At 46.4% G+C, this 20,714-nt stretch overlaps 1 protein-coding gene across 1 annotated transcript in view; it reads right to left on the bottom strand.

Annotated features, from left to right (window-relative positions):
• Nucleotides 1-3,175: 3,175 nt before the first annotated feature.
• SLC5A9 (solute carrier family 5 member 9) overlaps nucleotides 3,176-20,714 on the bottom strand; it is a 64,485-nt gene continuing 46,946 nt past the window's right edge. The window contains 1 exon segment of the mRNA XM_032218843.1: nucleotides 3,176-3,770. Within this exon segment, the coding sequence (XP_032074734.1) occupies nucleotides 3,529-3,770 (242 nt within the window). The 3' untranslated portion in view covers nucleotides 3,176-3,528.

Genomic DNA, 20,714 nt, shown 5'->3' on the forward strand with positions numbered 1-20,714 from the left:
TTTTCCCAATGAATTAGTGTAGTGACATATTTGTAAGAGTTTTGTTGTTAATTTCATTTCCTTTTGCTCAGTAAGCCTGACAAAAAACCCCAGCAAGCCATTCATCTTAGTTTAAAAGAAGAACCTTTTTTTCCTGGAGCAGCAATGAATGACCTTGATAGATTTGTCAAGAAAATGAATGATAATCATTTGCTGATTGACATAGCCTTAGCAGCAACGATTAGTAAAGAAATATAGACTGAGTTCTTTAAAAATGCCTGCTGCCTATGGATTTGGTTCTCAGTTATAACTCAAAGCACTGCAATTGTTTGCAATTGCATGCATGTCTCCTATGTTGTTGATAACTTACTTTGCAAGAAAAACATAAAAATATATTCAGGTGCCGTGATCACAAACGCCTGCATATAGCTAGAGTCTGAAAATAATCTATGTTGTAAATTGATAAATACTGCACATTGTTTGCTATGGTGATACAAGCAGAGCCAGGGTTGAGTGCTCTTTAAAACAGTGGCCCCCAACTTTCTGGGCACTAGGGATCGGTTCCGTGGAGAGAGATTTTTTTCACGGACCAGAGGGAGCATGATTTCTTGTGCTGCCTGAATCCCGTGGATGAGGATTCTCTTGTTTGCGAGGCCCAGTTGATGGCATGCCATGGCCCAGTGCCAGTCCCAGGACTAGGGGGTAGAGAATCCTGCTCTAAACGAATGCTCCTGTTATTATGGCTGAACAATATGAATCCAATCTATTAAAGAGCAGCAGACTTGCCACCACATTCAGATCCAGAATGTATGCCAGCCAACAAAAACAATAAGAAAGAAGTGGCTCCCAAACTAATAGTCACCTATAGGTAGCCCTGTCAGGTGATGAAATAAATGTCCTTCTGGGTTCGGCTCCAAGTGGGGAAAAAGACACTGGAGACATGGAGGCTGCTTGGAAAGATGGTTTATTGTGGACAGGGCCACATGGCTTGAGCCCTGAACAGAAAAGGTGATCACATGCTTCAATGTTGGTGGAGAAGAAGTGAAGGGCTGAAGGAGGGGCTTGCTAGGCTTTTTATAACCTGTTCAGTCCCACCTCTCTGTTTCCTGTTCCTGTGTAAGAAATGTATTCTGATTGGTTGTCAGACTCCCATGGGGCCATGGAGGGGTTACTCTCTAGGCTGTGTTTTGAATTCAGGTATGGATGAGTTCTCAGATGCCATGTGGTCAGTTGGGGCCAATATTATCATGCTTTCCTGTAGCTGCTGGTGAAGTCTTTATTATGTAAAGTGGACTAGCTTGGCCGTCTTAATGGCCCATTAATTAATGGGCAGGAAGCTACAAGCAACTATTCTGTCTTTTAAAACATGTTTCTTTCTTTTCACATCCAGAGAACTATTCTGCCCTTTCAATATTTCCTAGGATATTTCATTTTTCTGGGAGAGGGCTGGATGATAACTTCCCACACAGGATTCCAAGTAACACCCCTAATGAAAGAAGACAAGGCTTGAGTTTCCTCAAAATTCCATTTTATTAGAGATGTCATCTTGGCACATCTGGGAAAACCTGTATCTGAAAGCTTCCAGTTTTTCCCTACCCAAAAGGAAGTTCAAGTCCCTGCCTAGCACCCACATGCACATCACATGATCCAATCAGACACCATCCAAAACTTGGAGATGCCACCAAGTCACCTCATCGCAGCTGCAGGGCAAGGTGTCCTGGACTCTCTGAGAAAGAATGTTATTTTGACTATATGTCACCTACACCCTATATAATCCCTCCCTCCAGTGGTGGGTTTCAAAAATTTTTAGTGGTGGGTTTCAAAATTTCTTCTGTAGGTGTGGCCTGCTTTGTGGGAGTGGCTTTCCAGCCATGTGACTGGGTGGGCATGGCCAACTAGTAAAATGTGGTGAAACTCACTTAACAACGCTCTTGCTTAGCAACCAAAATGTTGGCTCAGAAACTGAGCCAGTTGAAGCACGCAAGTCTTAAAGCTGGTTTATATTAGTTCTTACTAGGTTTATTAATAAGGTCAATAAAATAATTGACAGAATGTATGCCAGGGAAGACTTGAATCAGAAAAACAATCCATATCTGATTGGCTGCAGAAAGACTGTTGCATTGTTATCATCAACTCTAGGAGTGCACTGATCCCAAAAGGAATGGTTGAGGTCTTAGCTTGGTGATTCGGGAGATTAAATCAAGAACTGCCCCAGGTCAGAAATAAGACCCAAAACTATACAGAGAAGAAAAAATTAACGTTCTACAACCTCTTTGATTTGAGTCACTGTTTCAGCACAAACAATAGGTTTAAATAAAAGATAAAGGTAAAGGTTCCCCTCGTGCACATGTGCTAGTCATTCTTGACTCTAGGGGGCGGTGCTCATCTCTGTTTCAAAGCTGAAGAGCCAGCATTGTCTGAAGATGTCCCCGTGGTCATGTGGCCAGCATGACCGAGGTGGCGCAGTGGTTAAATGCAGCACTGCAGGCTACTTCAGCTGACTGCAGTTCAGCAGTTCAGCTATTCAAATCTCACCGGCTCAGGGTTGACTCAGCCTTCCATCCTTCCGAGGTGGGTAAAATGAGGACCCGGATTGTTGGGGGCAATATGCTGACTCTGTAAACTGCTTAGAGAGGGCTGAAAGCCCTATGAAGCGGTATATAAGTCTAACTGCTATTGCTATTGCTATGACTAAATGCTGAAGGTGCACGGAACGCTGTTACCTTCCCACCAAAGGTGGTTCCTATTTTTCTGCTTGTGTTTTTACATGCTTTTGAACTGCTAGGTTGGCAGAAGCTGGAACAGGTAAAGGGAGCTCACTCTGTTATATGGCGCTAGGGATTCGAACTGCCAAACTGCCAACCTTTCTGCTTGACAAGCTCAGCATCTTAGTCACTGAGTCACCGCGTCCCATGTAAATGTTATTGCAGGAAATGCTATCATGAACAAAAGCAATTTCATCATATCTGCTGGAGTTAATGCTAGACTGGAAAATATGCCACTACGCATTCTTTCAACTGCACTACTGTAGTTCTTTTTGAGAATTTTTCATGTGAGCTTTTGTGGCTCCAAGGCAATTCATGTAATATTGCCTTTATACTCCCCTTTATTTCTTAAAGGAGAAGCTTTATTTCTTAAGGAGAAGCTTATTCATGCCAAAAGGATTTAGAACGAAGTATTATACAATGACAAGAACTCTCTGTAAGAACACCTTTGGTATTTATTGAAGTTTATCTTGTTTTACAAAAACCCTTTGAGGTAAGTCAAGTCTGTTTCTTACTTCCCTGAGAATTTCTGTCATTTGAAAACTAAAAGTTAAAACTACAAGGAGTGACATGAAAAGGAGAGATTACTTTTTCTACACGTCTGAATAGTTTGTTTTCAATCTTTTCAAATTAGGTCAAAGACCAAACAAAAGTAAGCCAGGCCTTGGATTGCAAATCATTTCTGGTGGTCCATTTACTGGTCTCAACAACAATTTATAACTCGTTTCTTCAAAGTATGTTCATTGTTATTATCTAGCACTTGGGTTGTTCTTTTAAACTAAACCTAATCTTCTGAGTTTTTTAGGAGCTTACTCAGTTCATCCGAAGTAACCCATAAAAAGATATTGATAGCTAAAAGAATAACAGCATTGCTATTACAAACAGCTTTCCACAGTGGCTCTTCCTTGATGTTGGTGAGCTTCTTCTGAGCGGCTGCTTCCTCTTCTCTGGTTAAAGGGGATTTGGGGTTGACAGAAATTCCACAGAACCAGAAATAAAGTTTTTTCCAGAAAGGATATTTCACTTCTGTAAGAAAGAAAAGAATAAATTAGTATGCCTTGGAAGCTTTCTCTCTCTCTCTTCTATATAGTGATTACAGACACACTGGAACAGGTATGGTTCAGGTATGGAACAGCTGCTGGTGCGAGGCAGGATGGCCGCTGGTTCCCTCTGCTCTGTCCGGTGGAGCAGAAAAACGCTAAAATAAACCGGCGTTTCGGATCGGAGCCCTACAAAACAGGGTCCCTGCAACGGAGCGAGATCCAGGGGACCTGAATAATCAATCTCTCAGAGGGTCGACGCTCCCAAACGTACTTCTCCCATGCGGCAGCCTGGAGTGTGCTTTGCAGCTCGTTTAGGCTGACGGAAATGGCGGCGCTTCACTAAAGTCTTCGCTTCGGCGTTTTAAGCCTTAGGCGTTTTAGGCATTTACAATCTCGTAGGATACCTGCTCCGGAGCTTGTCGGGTGTGAGTCCCTACTGGTGAAGTTGGACCTCAAGGGTCAAGTGGGTTTGCTGCTAACGTACCTGCCTCCCAACAGCGTTGCAGCAGCCCTCCCCTCGCTCCTCGAGTCGGTAGCCGAGCTAGCAATTGAGTTCCCCAGGCTTATGGTCCTGGGGGATTTCAATCTGCCTTCGCTCGGTGAACACTCTGATGGGGCGCAGGAGTTCATGGCTTCCATGACAGCCATGGGCTTGACCCAGGTAATTCGGGGCCCAACTCACTCAGTGGGTCACACGCTCGACCTCGTATTCCTCTCGGAGCAGTGGAGTTATGATCTTGGTCTGAGGGGTAATGAGATCATACTCCTGTCGTGGTCAGACCACTGCCTACTGAGGCTTGACTTTCGGAGGCCAAACCCCCACTGTAGGGAGGAGGAACCGACCAGGTGGTTCCGCCCCAGGTGACTTATGGACCCTTTGAGGTTCCAGACGGAGCTTGGGGTTATTCCTGATACTCTCGCCCACAGTCCGGTGGAGACTCTGGTTGCTGCCTGGCACTCGGCAGCATCGGAGTCCCTTGACTGGATTGCGCCACTACGGCCCCTCCGGGTTGGCGGATCCCGGAGGCCTCCTTGGTTTACCGAGGAGCTCCGGAGAGGAAGCACCGGAGGAGACACCTAGAGCACCTATGGAGGTCCGATAAATCCGAATCGAACCGAGCACTCTTAACAACTTGCCAAGGAGTACATCAGGGCACTGAGGACAGCAAAAAGATCGTATATTGCCACCTTGGTTGCGTCCGCTGAGTCCCGCCCAGCCGCCCTGTTTAGGATAACCCGCTCCCTCCTAAATAGGAGGGATACGGGGGACCCCTTGGAGGGTAGGGCTGAGGATTATGTCCAGTTCTTAGCGGACAAAGTTGCTCGGTTTCGGTCGGATTTGGACTCCACCTTTGCAGATCCAGCCGAGGCACAAGAGGATAAATTGGCAGACCATCCCTGGGTTGAGTTTCAGGATGTTGCCCCTGGGGATGTGGACAAGGCCATGAGAGCTGTGAGTGCCTCCACTTGTGTACTGGACCCGTGTCCCTCCTGGCTGGTTGCCAACAGCAGTGAGGTGACACGAGGCTGGATCCAGGCGGTCGTTACCGCCTCCCTTCGGGAGGGGCACTTCCCCTCTGCACTTAAAGCGGCGGTGGTGAGACCCCTCCTGAAGAAGCCATCTTTGGATCCAGCCGTTCTCAACAATTACCGTCCAGTCTCCAACCTCCCCTTTGTTGGGAAGGTTGTTGAGAAGGTGGTGGCCTTCCAGCTTCAACAGTCCTTGGAGGAAGCTAGTTACCTTGACCCTTTCCAGTCCGGCTTCGGACCTGGTTACAGCACAGAAACTGCTTTGGTCGCATTGACCGATGATCTCTGGAGAGCCAGGGATGGAGGCCATGCATCCATCCTGGTTCTCCTTGACCTCTCGGCGGCTTTCGATACCATCGACCATGGTATCCTTCTGCGACGACTGCGGGAGGTGGGGGTGGGAGGCACTGTTTTGCAGTGGTTCTCCTCCTACCTCTCGGACAGGTCGCAGTCGGTGTTGGTTGGGGGGCAGAGATCGACCCCTAGGCCCCTAACATATGGGGTGCCGCAGGGTTCGGTCTTATCCCCCCTACTATTTAACATCTACATGAAACCGCTGGGCGAGATCATTCGGAGGCACGGGATAAGATACCACCAATACGCGGACGATACCCAGTTGTATCTGTCCGCCCCGTGCCAACTCACGGTGGACGTGATGAGCCAGGGTCTCGAAGCCGTTAGGGACTGGATGAGGGCTAACAAACTGGTACTCAACCCGGATAAGACTGAGTGGCTGTTGTTTTTCCCTCCCAATAATTTGGCTAGTGTTCCATCACTCAGGCTGGGGGGCCAAATTTTACACCCCTCAGACAGGGTTCGCAACTTGGGAGTCCTCCTGGACCCACAGCTGACCTTTGACCACCATCTGTCGGCTGTGACCAGGGGGGCATTTGCCCAGGTTCGCCTGGTGCGCCAGTTGCGACCCTACCTGAACCGGGAGGCTCTCACAACAGTCACTTGGGCCCTTGTGACCTCTAGGCTGGAATACTGCAACGTGCTCTACATGGGGCTGCCCTTGAAGAGCATCCGGCGACTTCAGCTAGTCCAGAATGCGGCCGCGCAAATGATTGTGGGTGCACCACGGTTCGCCCACATAACACCTATCCTCCACGAGCTGCGCTGGCTACCTGTTGATCTCCGGGTGCGCTTCAAGGTGCTACTTACCACCCATAAAGCCCTCCATGGTAGTGGATCTGAGTACTTGAGAGACCGCCTCCTGCCAATTACCTCCTTACAACCTATTAGATCACACAGATTAAGCCTCCTCCGAATTCCATCCGCCAGTCAGTGTCGACTGGCAACTATGCGGAGGAGAGCCTTTTCAGTAGTAGCTCCGACCCTTTGGAACGATCTCCCCGTGCAGATTCATACCCTCACCACCGTCCAGACCTTCCGCACAGCCCTTAAGACCTGGCTATCCCGTCAGGCCTGGGGATAAAGATTGTAATCCGTCCCCACCCGAATGATGAATGAATGTTGTGTTCTACTTTTACTTATGTATTGTTTTATGTCTTACTGTCTTGTATTCCCCTCCCCATAAATTGTAAGCCGCTCTGAGTCCCCTCAGGGAAAAGGGCGGCCTATAAATAATAAACCATAAACCATAAACCATACAAACAGCCTCGGACCAGCGTTTTTACGATCTTTTATCGTCCTAGCTTTGGCCCTATTTCCTCTGCTGATTGAGAGGACCCTGGTGTTTATTGTCTCCGGAGGACTACTGTTATCAAAGGAGGTGGGTGATTCGAACGAGGCTGGGTGAGGCAAGGCAGCTGGTTTTCTCCTGGCTGCTGTAGTCTCCCTAGGCACCCCCCCTCCCTCTCTACTCTGGTGGATTTATTACTGGGTGTTTTGGCGTTTTTGACATCTTTGGCCCTGTTTCCTGGTATCTCCTTAGACTCTGTTGACCGACTTATAGTGGGGTAATTGGTCTAATATGGGGCGGTATAAGACCTGGCAGTCGGCCTTACAGCCACTACCACAACCCCTTAACCTACCCCCAAGGCCTTTTCTACAGCACGGCCTCTCTTTTTCTCCCTGGCCCTCGGTTTGCTCTTACTTATACGGGACTTCACCATATGATTCCTTACTTACAGCTACTGGACACCGGACCTACGATCTAGTCCTGGTTGGTACAATCATTGCCGCCCGTTGCAGTTAAGAGACTCCGTCTTAGCCCTTTTGGTGCTCCTATCCCAAGACTACTTACACCACTTTTACCATCTATTACGCAAGAAGAGGGAAGATAAAATCTTTCTCCCTCTTTATATCTCTGTGAATCCACCGGACTGGACTTTATATGAACCCATCCACAGACTTTACCTGAACTTGCACACTTTTTACATCTTTTAATACTTGCGCAATTATTCTTGTATGGTGAGTGTATGGGATATGCATGTGATTGAGTGAATGATCCCACTTTTATTATCCTATTATTGTTGTATTTTCTGTGTTTTAATTACTACGTGGGGACTGCTTGGGTGAACGAATGAGTGTGTTTGATTCGGAGGACCTGTCGAGGAATGCGGGAGCCATAGGGGTGGTTGGTGGAACTACGGACACGGGAGTGGGCCGGAGCATTACGGTCTTAACAGGGAGGGGCAGATATGGCGGGGACTTTAGGGCTGGCCATTACCTGGGAAGGAGGGCTTGCTACGTTACAGAGATCCCTCCTTCCGGCCCTATGAGTCCCACTCCACAGCCAGATGGCGCGAGTAATCAGGGGTCTCAGGCTGCTGTCGCTAAATGCCAGGTCTGTAGTTCATAAGGCTCCTCTCGTTCGGGACTTAATTTTAGACGAGAGGGCAGACCTGGCATGTATTACTGAAACCTGGCTGGGCCCGGAGGGAGGAGTCCCCCTCGTAGAGATGTGCCCAGAGGGCTTTCATGTGCTCCAGCAGCCGAGGGCCCAGGGAAGGGGTGGGGGTGTGGCCATTGTTATCCGAGAGTCTCTAGCACCTCGTAGGATCCCTGCTCCGGAGCTTGTCGGGTGTGAGTCCCTGCTGGTGAAGTTGGACCTCAAGGGTCAAGTGGATGTGCTGCTAACGTACCTGCCTCCCAACTGCATTGCAGCAGCCCTCCCCTCGCTCCTCGAGTCAATAGCCGAGCTGGCAGTTGAGTTCCCCAGACTTATGGTTCTGGGGGATTTCAACTTGCCTTCGCTCGGTGAACACTCTGATGGAGCGCAGGAGTTCATGGCTTCCATGACAACCATGGGCTTGACCCAAGTAATCCGGGGACCAACCCACTCAGCGGGTCACACGCTTGACCTCGTATTTCTCTCGGAGCAGTGGAATTGTGATCTTGGTCTGAGGGGTAGCGAGATCTTGCCCCTGTCATGGTCGGACCACTACCTATTGAGGCTTGACTTTCGGAGACCAAACCCCCACTGTAGGGAGGAGGAACCGACCAGGTGGTTCCACCCCAGGCGACTTATGGACCTTTTGGGGTTCCAGACGGAGCTTGGGGTTATTCCTGATACTCTCGCCCGCAGTCCGGTGGAGACTCTGGTTGCTGCCTGGAACTCGGCAGCGACGGAGTCCCTTAACCGGATTGCGCCTCTACGGCCGCTCCAAGGCAGTGGATCCCGGAGGGCTCCTTGGTTCACTGAGGAACTCCGGGAGATGAAGTGCCGGAAGAGACGCCTAGAGCACAATTGGAGGTCCAGTAAATCTGAATCGAGCCGAGCACTTTTAACAACCTGCATCAGAGAATACATTCGAGCAATCAGGACGTCTAAGAGATCACGTATTGCCTCTCTGATTGCGTCCGCTGAGTCACGCCCAGCCGCCCTATTTAGGATAACCCGTTCCCTCCTAAATAGGAGGGACACGGGCGATCCGCTGCAGGGCAGGGCTGAGGATTACGTCCAATTCCTCGCGGACAAGGTTGCTCGGCTCCGGGCGGACCTGGACTCCAATCCTGCAGAACCAGCCGAGGCACTAAGGGATAATCTGGTAAGCCATCGCTGGATTGATTTTCAAGCTGTTACCCCTGAGGACGTGGACAAGGCGATGAGAGCTGTTGGCGCCTCCACATGTGTGCTGGACCCATGCCCCTCCTGGCTGGTTGTAAACAGCAGAGAGGTGACACGAGGCTGGATACAGGCGGTTGTTACCGCCTCCCTTCGGGAGGGGGTCTTTCCCCCCGCTTTAAAGGTGGCGGTAGTGAGACCCCTCCTGAAGAAACCATCCTTGGATCCAGCCATTTTAAACAACTATCGTCCAGTCTCCAAACTCTCCTTTGTGGGGAAGGTTGTTGAGAAGGTGGTGGCCTTTCAGCTCCAGCGATCCTTGGAGGAAGCCAGTTATCTCGATCCATTCCAGTCCGGCTTCAGACCTGGCTACAGCACAGAAACTGCTTTGGTCGCATTGACCGATGACCTCTGGAGAGCCAGGGATGGAGGCCATGCCTCCATCCTGGTGCTCCTTGACCTCTCGGCGGCTTTCGATGCCATCGACCATGGTATCCTTCTGCGACGACTGCGGGAGGTGGGGGTGGGAGGCACTGTTTTACAGTGGTTCTCCTCCTACCTCTTGGACAGGTCGCAGTCGGTGTTAGTCGGATGGCAGAGATCGACCCCTAGGCCCCTAACACATGGGGTGCCGCAGGGTTCGGTCCTGTCCCCCCTTCTTTTCAACATCTACATGAAACCGCTGGGTGAGATCATTCGACGGCACGGGATAAAATACCATCAATATGCGGACGATACACAGTTGTATTTGTCCGCCCCGTGCCAACTCAATGAAGCGATGGACGTGATGAGCCAGGGTCTTGAGGCTGTTAGAGACTGGATGGGGGTTAACAAGCTTGTGCTCAATCCAGAAAAGACCGAGTGGCTGTTGTGCTTCCCTCCCACGAATTGGCCAAGTGTTCCATCTCTGAGGCTGGGGGGTCAAATTGTACGCCCCTCAGATAGGGTTCGCAACTTGGGAGTCCTCCTGGACCCTCAGCTGACTTTTGAACACCATTTGTCAGCTTTAACCAGGGGGGCATTTGCCCAGGTTCGCCTGGTGCACCAGTTGCGTCCCTACCTGAACCGGGAGGCCCTCACAACAGTCACTCGTGCCCTTGTGACCTCTAGGCTGGAGTACTGCAATGTGCTCTACATGGGGCTGCCCTTGAAGAGTATTCGGCGACTTCAGCTGGTCCAGAATGCAGCCGCACGAGCGATCGTGGGTGCACCTCGATTCACCCACGTAACACCTATCCTCCGCGAGCTGCACTGGCTGCCTGTTGATCTCCGGATGCGCTTCAAGGTGCTAGTTGTCACCTACAAAGCCCTTCATGGTATTGGATCTGGGTACTTGAGAGACCGCCTACTGCCAATCACCTCCACTAGACCGATAAGATCACATAGATTAGGCCTCCTCCGAATTCCATCAGCCAGCCAGTGTAGACTGGCAACTACTCGGAGGAGAGCCTTCTCGGTGGCTGCTCCGACCCTCTGGAATGAACTCCCCGTGGAGATCCGGACCCTCACCACCCTCCAGACCTTCCGCGACGCACTTAAAATCTGGCTATCCCGGCCGGCCTGGGGTTAAAGATTTTAACCCCTACTCGAATTGTATGACTGTTGAGTTCTTAAATGATGTAATGCTTTTATGTTGTAAATTGTTTGTCCTTCCCCCACCCCTTTTGAACTGTGAGCCGCCCTGAGTCCCCCCAGGGAAAAGGGCGGCATACAAATAAAGTGAACTGAACATATATTTTAGAAACAGCGTAAAATAGGGAAGGATGGTTATGAACAGATGAAGTTATACGTAGTCCACAACTTATGACCATAAGTGAGTCCAACATTTCTGTTGCTAGGCAAGGCAGTTGTTAACTGAATTGGGTCCTTTTATGACCTTTTTGCCATAGTTTGTTAAAGCAACTATGTTAAGCACTTGCTAAGTGAATCCTGTGCTAAACAAATCTGGCTTAATGTTAACTTTGTTTCTCAGAAGCTGGCTGGAAAGGTCATTAATGGTGATCATTTTATTTTTTTTATTTATGTATTTATTTATTTATTTATTTGTTTATTTGTTTGCCTATTTATTTGATTTGTCAAGCATGTATGAGAAAACAAGTATAAGTATGAATATAACATATAAACATCTAAGTATAAGCAGGTATATGTATATACATAAGAAATGAGTATGAATAAATGGGGACAGTAGGATAGGGGTGGTAGGCACGCTAATGCGCTTATGCATGGCCACTTAGGAATGGGGTGAGGTCCACGGTAGACAGTCTGATGTTAAAGTTTTGGGGGTTTGGGGAAGAAACCAGAGAGTCAGGTAGTGCATTCCAGGCGTTGACCACTCTGTTGCTGGAGTCATATTTTCTGCAATTGAGTTTGGAGTAGTTTACTTTAAGTTTGTATCTATTGTTTGCCCAAGTATTATTGAGGTTGAAGCTGAAGTAGTCATTGACAGGTAGGACGTTGTAGCAGACAATTTTGTGTACTAAGCTTAGGTCAGACTGTAGGCAGCATAGTTCAAGGTTGTCCAGGTCCAAAATTTCAAGTCTGGTGGCATAAAGTATTCTATCATATGCCCCTGGGACAGTCCAAAAAGTTGACCACTTCTCAAGAACAGTATTGTGCCTACTCAAAGCAGAAGGAAGGAGGGTGAAAAATGTGGCTCATAGAAAAAGGCTCCTTCTAGTTTCTGTCCTGTTCATCATAGGTTTGAACCTTCCATGAAGAGCTTGTTACCTTGACTGATCTTTCTTGGTGAATCCCCCCCCCAAACTTCAGTCTTACCATCTATAATACACATAAGGAGAACTCTAGTTCTGAGCTCCTTAGTTAAGAGGTGCAGCTAAATCCTGGATTGTTCATTCAGCCCGCTTTCCGTAAATTCTCTCCAGCAAATTAATTCTATTTACATTCTGATTAGTCTCAGCTGCAACTGCTTATAGAGCATTAACTTTGTATTAACCAATTATGAGGGTGTCTAATTTTCCATGCATGCTGGCTTTGCACAATCACCAGGGAATAGGACTGTTGTGTGTTCTCCTGCCCTTTGTCTCTCTTGACTCTTGTCCTTTTAACAGTGTCTCATCCCAGAATGTGTGGTATGAACAGCCTGCCGGGGAGAATGGAGGCTACGGGAGGGGAAGTGGGGCCTACGGGTGCGGGGATGGGCCGGTGCATCCCGGTCATAGTTGGGAGAGGCAGGTTTGATGGGAGTTATAGGGATAGCCATTACCAGGGAAGGAGGGTTCGCTACGTTACAGCGATCCCCTCTTCCGGCCCTGTTAGCTCCACTCCAGGACCAGATGGCGAGAGTTGTCAGGGCCCTGGTCTCAGGCTGCTGCTGCTAAATGCCACGTCTGTGGTTCACAAAGCTCCCCTCATCCGGAACCTAATATTAGATGAGGGGGCAGACCTGGCATGTATTACTGAAACCTGGCTGGGCCATGAGGGAGGAGCCCCCTCACTGAAATGTGCCCAGAAGGGTTTCAGGTGCTCCACTAGTTGCGACACCAGGAAGGGGTGGGGGAGTGGCAGTCATCATCCGAGAGTCACTAGTTCCTTGTAGGATCCCTGCTCCGGAGACTGTCGGGTGTGAGTCCCTTCTGGTGAAGTTGGACCTTGGGGGTCAAGTGGGTTTGTTTCTAACGTACCTACCTCCCAACTGCATTACAACAGCCCTGCCTGTGCTCCTTGAGTCAGAAGCCGAGCTGGCGGTTGAGTTCCCCAGACTTATAGTGCTGGGGGATTTCAACCTGCCGTCGCTCGGTAAACGCTCTGATGGAGCACAGGAGTTCATGGCTTCCATGACAGCCATGGACTTGACCCAGGTAATTCAAGGTCCGACTCATACAGCGGGTCACACGCTCGACCTCGTGTTCCTCTCAGAGCAGTGGAGATGTGATCTAGATTTGAAGGGCATTAAGATCCTGCCCTTGTCATGGTCAGATCACTTCCTATTGAGGCTCGACTTTCGGAAACCAATCCCCCACTGTAGGGTGGTGGAACCGATTAGGTGGTTCCGCCCCAGGCGCCTGATGGACCCTATGGGATTTCAGACGGCACTTGGGGAGATACCTGACTCTCTGGCCCACAGTCCGGGGGAGTCCTTGGTTGCTGCTTGTAATATAGCGGCGGCGGAGGCTCTAAACCGGATTGCGCCTTTACAGGCCCTCCGCAGCAGTGGATCCAGGAGGGCTCCTTGGTTTACTGAGGAACTCCGGGAGATGAAGCGCCAAAAGAGACGCCTAGAGAGATGCTGGAGGGCTAGTAACTCTGAATCCAACCGAACACAATTAAGAGCCTTTATTAGGACTTATCTAGTGGTGATATAGGTGGCAAAATGTGCACATTTTTCCTCTCTTATTGCATCTGCAGAATCGCGCCCAGCCGCCCTGTTAGGGATAGCCCGCTCCCTCTTGAAAGGGAGGGATACGGACGAGCCTTTACAGGGTAGAGCTGAGGAATTTGTTCAGTTTCTGTCGGATAAAATCACTCGGATTTGGACGGACCTGGACTCCACTTGGGACGGTACCAGCCGAGACGCCGGGGGAAGGTCTTGATCGGATTTTGTGGAGCGAGTTTCAACTTGTCGCTCCTGAGGAAGTGGGCAAGGCCATGGGAGCGGTGAGTGCCTCCACCTGTTTACTGGACCCGTGTACCTCCTGGCTGGTCTCGACCACAGGGAGGTGATACGTGGCTGGCTCCAGAGGATTGTTAACACCTCTCATCGGGAGGGATCCTTCTCGCACCCTCTAAAGGATGCGGTGGTGAGACCCCTCCTTAAGAAACCTTCTCTGGATCCAGCCATCTTGAACAACTATCGCCCAGTCTCCAACCTCCCATTTGTAGGGAAGATTGTTGAGAAGGTGGTGGCCTTTCAATTCCGACGGACCATGGATGAAACAGATTATCTGGATCCCTTTCAGTCGGGTTTCAGGCCTGGTTATGGCACCGAAACTCCTTGGTCGCGCTGATTGATATCTCTGGCAAGCCAGGGATAGAGAACATTCCTCTATCCTAGTGCTTCTTGACCTCTCAGCGGCCTTCGATACCATCAACCATGGTATCCTTCTGCGACGGTTACGGGAGGTGGGAGTGGGAGGCACCATCTTAAGGTGGTTCTCCTCCTACCTCTCGGACAGATCACAGTCGGTGTTGGTTGGGGGAAAGAGATCGACCCCTAGGCCCCTCAAATATGGGGTGCTGCAGGGTTCGGTCCTGTCCCCCCTCCTATTTAATATCTACATGAAGCCGCTGGGTGAGATCATACGCCGGCACGGGATCAAATATCATCAATATGCGGACGATACTCAATTGTATCTGTCCGCCCCGTGCCAACTCAGTGAAGCAGTTGATGTGATGTCCCAGTGCCTGGAGGCTGTCAGGGTCTGGATGGGAGCGAACAAGCTTGCACTCAATCCAGATAAGACCGAGTGGCTATTGATGCTGCCTCCCAAGGATAGTCCAGACATTCCACCTCTTAGCCTGGGGGGTGAAATTATACACCCCTCGGAGAGGGCCCACAATTTGGGTGTCCCCCTGGATCTACAGCTGACATTAGAACACCATCTGTCAGCTGTGACCAGGGGGGCCTTTGCCCAGGTTCACCTGGTGCACCAGTTGCAGCCCTACCTGGACAGGGAGGCACTTCAAACAGTCACTCATGCCCTTGTCACCTGAAGACTGGATTACTGTAACACGTTCTACATGGGGCTGCCCCTGAAGAGTGTTCGAAGACTACAGTTGGTCCAGAATGCAGCCGCGTGAGCGATAATGGGTGTACCTAGATACACCCATGTTACACCTATCCTCTGCGAGCTGCACTGGCTCCCCATTGGTCTCCGGACGTGCTTCAAGGTACTAGTCATTACTTTTAAAGCCCTACATGGTATAGGACCTGGCTACCTGAGAGACCGCCTCCTACCATTCACCTCCCAACGACCAATAAGATCGCACAGGTTGGGCCTCCTCCGGGTGCCGTCGACCGGTCAATGCTGGCTGGCAAACCCGTGAGAGAGGGCCTTCTCTGTAGCTGCACCGGCCCTGTGGAACGATCTACCCATTGAGATCCGGACCCTTACCACTCTCCCGGCCTTCCGTAAAGCGACCAAGATCTGGCTGTTCCGGCAGGCCTGGGGCTGTTGATTAATATCCAGCCCCACTTAGACTGAATGGATGGTGTATCAGTTTTAATAATTGTATCTTTTCTTAACTTTTTAAAATGTTTTTATTTTGCTTGTGAGCCGCCCACAGTCCCAATGGGAGTGGGCGGCATATAAATTTTATTAAACTGAAACTGAAACTGAAATTGTGTGCCTGCCAAGAGAAGCCTCATCTGCTGAAGATCTGCATCTCTCTTGGGGTAGGCAGATGAGAAACAAAGAAGTTCCAATATCTTTCCAGAACCATTTAGAAGAAACAAGTTCTTCTTATGTGTTCATATCAAAGGTCTCTCTTCTACACAGCTTCTAAATACAGAGGTGCCTTGATCCCACACATTTCCTACAGGAAGGAAAGAAGGAAGGAAGGAAGGAAGGAAGGAAGGAAGGAAGGAAGGAAGGAAGGAAGGAAGGAAGGGAGGGAGGGAGGGAGGGTGGTCCCCAGAAAAACAACAAGGCAACCAGAGGTGATATTCATCAAGTTCTAACCAGTTCTAGATAACTAGTAGTGGAAATTTTGAGTAGTTCAGAGAACCGGTAAATACCACCTCCAACTGTCCCCACCCACATCTATTCTCTGCCTCCTGAGTCCCAGCTGATTGGGAGGGAATGGGGATTTTGCAGTAACCTTCCCCTGGAGTGGGGAGGAAATGGAGATTTTACAATATCCTTCCCCTACCATGCCCACCAAGCCACATCAAGCCACGCCCACAGAACCGGTAGTAAAATTTTTTGAATCTCATCACTGAAAGCAATTTTTTAATTGTTTAAGGAAAACTCTATATACCTCAATGGTAGCCAAATTTGGGGGAATCCCTAATGATTTGCGGTTCAAACTCTTCAGTATAAAATTGGTCATGAAAAAGCCTATATTTCAATGTGCCATTTTCTTCCCCACTGCCTTCTAGTCAGTCTTAACTTCTGGTAATTGCCTGGAGAAGTCCATGCAGTTTTTTTGGCAACATTTTCAGAAGTGGTTGCCATTGCTTTCTTCGTAGGGCTGAGAGAGAGTGTCTGGCCCAAGGTTACCCAGGTGGCTTTGTGCCTAAGACAACATTAGAAGTCACATTCTCCTGGTTTCTACTCCAGTGCTTTTAGTAACTACATGAAGCTGGCTCTCTTGTATGGGTATTATATTGTTAATTGTCAACTTTGTTCTCGTTTCCAAGAATCAATTCCTCTACCTTTAAAAGCTGTACAAGCAAGACACCAACAGCCTCCACTTTACAATGTGTGAGTTACCAGGTGTGACATTATGATAGGAGGCCCATTGCTTTTATAGGGATACTATCATTGCAAGCACAAAACAAAAGGGGCAGGACTTCATAACACAATGCCTGCCATTTTACAGATTTTGAAATTACCCTTTCTACCATGGATAACCATGAGAGAGTTGAAGACAGGGGTGTCCAACCTTGGCAACTTTAAGACTTGTAGACTTCAATTCCCAGAATTAATTCCCTGTCCTGGTTTAAGATCTTATGATGGAAGCATGGGTATTTACACAATCTTGACTTAATGAAGCTACTATGAGAATGGAAATTCAAATGGAGCTTGTAGAACTGCAGTATGTATGAGAATAAAATAAACACACCCACATACAGTCTTTCTATAATAATGCAATGATACAGTTTATGAAAAGATGTTACATTTCTTTTACAGTTGGTGCTAATAACCTAATAAAGATAACTGTTGATCCTCAGAGGTGAGGACAGATGAGATGGATTATGTGCAAACAAGATGACAAATAATTACAACTTTAGTCTCAACAGCTGCTTCAAATATGAATTAAAGTGCCCACTGGAACTTCAGATTACAAAGTCTGGTTTCCTTCTTGTCACTCCTTAATAGCTATCAAATTTAATTCTTTTGAATGCTCCCAAAATAAGAACCACATATTGTAATTAAGATACTTCTTTTTTTACTTTACTGTACCTCTGATAATTTACTTACTTCAAGCAATTGGAATTTAAAGTGTCCATACATTTTAACTTTAGTTCTCAGACACTAAATGATGGGTCAGAGAATTCTAAGTGCACAATTTCATGAATAAAAGTCACTGGTTATGGGGGGTGGAGCCTGGATGCCGTGACAAGAAGACGTGCGATCTCAAAGCTCTGAGATCGCACTCGATACTTTTATTGCTGGGGGGTTCCAACGGACCTAAATCATCCCAAAGAGATGGTGAACAGGAAGATTACATCTTGGTGATCTTGGGGATATCGCAAATCTCCGAGAAAAGCAGATCTAAAGTCTTCTGCTGGCAGTAAAAATTCCAGTCTTTCAAGGCTGACAAAGTCAGGGCAATTTGGAGGAGAAGTGTTTAGCTGGTAAGAAACTTTTATTGTTTAAAGAAAAACAGACTGCCTAAAATTTTTTTACAACTAACTTAAATCAAAGAATAGAAGATCTTAGCGGCGATTTTGATCTTTCCAATGGTTCTGGACAGTGATTATCTTACTTTTTAAATGTTATTTACATGGATTGATTCTAAGTAAACCTTTTCAAATGGATGGATTACATCTCGACATTTTTATTGCTTGGCTGTTCTGGCTTAAGATCTGATAAGATTGTACAGCTGTTCCTTTGTAGTTTGTTTTTTCTTGCGAATCTTTCAGTTTTGCTGAGCTTTAAGAAAAAATACAACTGCATATAAACATGGCGGTCTCTTCAAGCATCTCTCCAAGTGATACTTTCAAGCGTTGAAGAGGGTGTTTGATACAGAGGAAAGATTTGAGGGAAAATTGGATTATTTGGTGTATTTGGCAACAAATTGTGATGAAAAACTAAGGATGTTCATCAAATACAAAATAAGAAGATGGAAATTCAAAAAATTGAAATGGAAAAACGGAGATAAAGAATTTGAGCTTGTTGATATTCGTGACAATTGGTTTATTTCTGAGGGAGGAAAGAATGGAATATTTGAAGAGGAGTTAAATGGAGAGAAAATTTACTTCAAAGGACAGGACATAGAAGGAGAAGAAAGCACTAAAGAACTTATGGACTATGAAATACTATTTGCAAAACATTTGATAACACTGCTGAGAATTAAAGACAAGCTGATAAAGGAAAACAAAGGAGGGTGTCAACATTATATGAGAGATACCACAAACAAGAAGGTGCAAAGATCACTTTGTATGGACTTGTTCAAAAAGATGTTTGGAGAATTGGATCCACAAATGGCAGTAGATATAAGATTGTTCTGTTATTGGAGAGATTACAGGTTGATAGATGGAAGAGTATAATTCAAAATTAGCTAAACTTAGTTAAATCCATTGGTAATAGGTATAGTTAAATAAAAATTGATAATGATAGTAATGTATACAATGTTGAGCTGTTATGATAAGTAATAATTGAATATGAGAAGGGAAGGTTAGAAATATTTTTGGACTATATATAAAGATTATTAATAACAATAATAATTATAATTAAAAAATAAAACTATATACAGTTAAGTTTTAACTAATAGGGGGAAATGTTATGATATAGGATATAGTTAAATAAAGGATAATGATAATAAAGTTATACATGGAGGATTAGAAAATTTTGGTATTAAATATTATGGATGTTTAGCTAAAACAGGATATGAGGATTTAATGTTAATGGAGGATTTTACAAATAAGTAAATGAAATGCCAGCATATGGCTATGTGTTGAATTTTGGTATACTTAAGGATGAAGGATGTTTAAATAACTGTAGTCAAATAAAAGTGGAGGTATGATGATGTTAATATAGTAAATATTTGAGTTAAGAAATTTGAGTTAATATGATTATATTTGATGACGGTGGAAGAGATGCACAAAAGCTTTTTGTAACCAACTGATATACTTTCTACAATATATGTTTGTTTTGAAAATAAATAAATAAATAATTTTTTAAAAAAGTCACTGGTTATAAGCAGAGAGTAGATACAGATAGTCCTCGTCTTACAACAGTTCATTTAGTGACCAAAGTTACAACGGCACTGAAAAAAGTGATTTATGATCATTTTCCACACTTATGGCCATTGAAGCAACTTCATGGTCATGTGATTTGCATTCAGATGCTTGACAATTGACTCACATTTATGACGGTTGCAGTGTCCCAGAGTCATGTGATCCCTTTTTGTGACTTTCTGACAAGCAAAGTCGTGGGAAATCAGATTCATTTAACAACTGTGTTACTAATTTAACAACTGTGTTACTAATTCAACACGGTGGTGATTTCCTTAACAAATGTGGCAAGAAAAGTTATAAAATGGGTAAAACTCATTTAACAAATTTCTCAGCAACATAAATTGAGGGCTAAATTGTGGTTGTAAATTGAGGACTGTTAGGGATGTAATCTTAATCTTGGGTTGGATATATATATATATATATATATGTATTTGTGCTGATAAATAAATAAAGGGAGACTAGTATAGATCTATTTCAAGCTATTTAGCTCTCATCAGCTAGCCATACCCTTACTGGGATTCGAACCTGGGCTGTATTACATATTAGGCAGATGTGTTAACCACTAAGCCACAGGCTCTCCTCCTTTATCAGCTGAGCCAGGGAAATAGATATGTAATTTGGGTATGCCCAAATATGGGAGGAAGCTCACTGCTTCCATTCTCTGTCTATCGGCTCGCCACAAGAGACCATCCAGACAGAAACCCAATATTTTTACTGTTGCCTTTGTTACATTTGTGTTGTATTTGTGTTGATAAATAAATAAAGGGAGACTAGTATAGATCTATTTCACTCCCATATTTGGGCATATATAATATAGCCAACCCAAGATTAAGATTATATATATGCTATGATTGAAATAATGTTATCTGTCACTTTAAATGCTCAAGTGAGATGCGATTGGATGCTGTTGCTTTAATCAGCCATAAGAGGGAGTAGAAACTACTACTGGTTGTTCCTGGTTGTTCCTGTATGTTCTCCGTGCTTGTTATTGGAGTTGAATACTGTATAATGGATGGTGGCTACTCTGTATGTTAGTTACCTGTCTACATGGTGAATTGAGAGTTCAGGCATCTGAAAATCAACGTGTTGTATCATAGACTGTGTATATAATCAGACTACTTATCGCTTGTTTTGGGAGAATGTTTATCCTACTTTATTTTTGTTAACGCAAGTAAAGTTATCCTTGTTTTAACTTCGCAGCTGTGATTGATAGTGTGACTATTCAGCGGCACATTCCTTTTTACCTTCTGCTACTGCGACCAAATGTATTTGATCAACATAGCTCAGCAAGAACTAGAGTGGGGATAGGAAAGCTATTGTTTTATTTAAGTGTTTATATG

The sequence above is a fragment of the Thamnophis elegans genome, chromosome 5, assembly GCF_009769535.1.
Source record: "Thamnophis elegans isolate rThaEle1 chromosome 5, rThaEle1.pri, whole genome shotgun sequence".
Classification (NCBI taxonomy): Eukaryota; Metazoa; Chordata; class Lepidosauria; order Squamata; family Colubridae; genus Thamnophis; species Thamnophis elegans.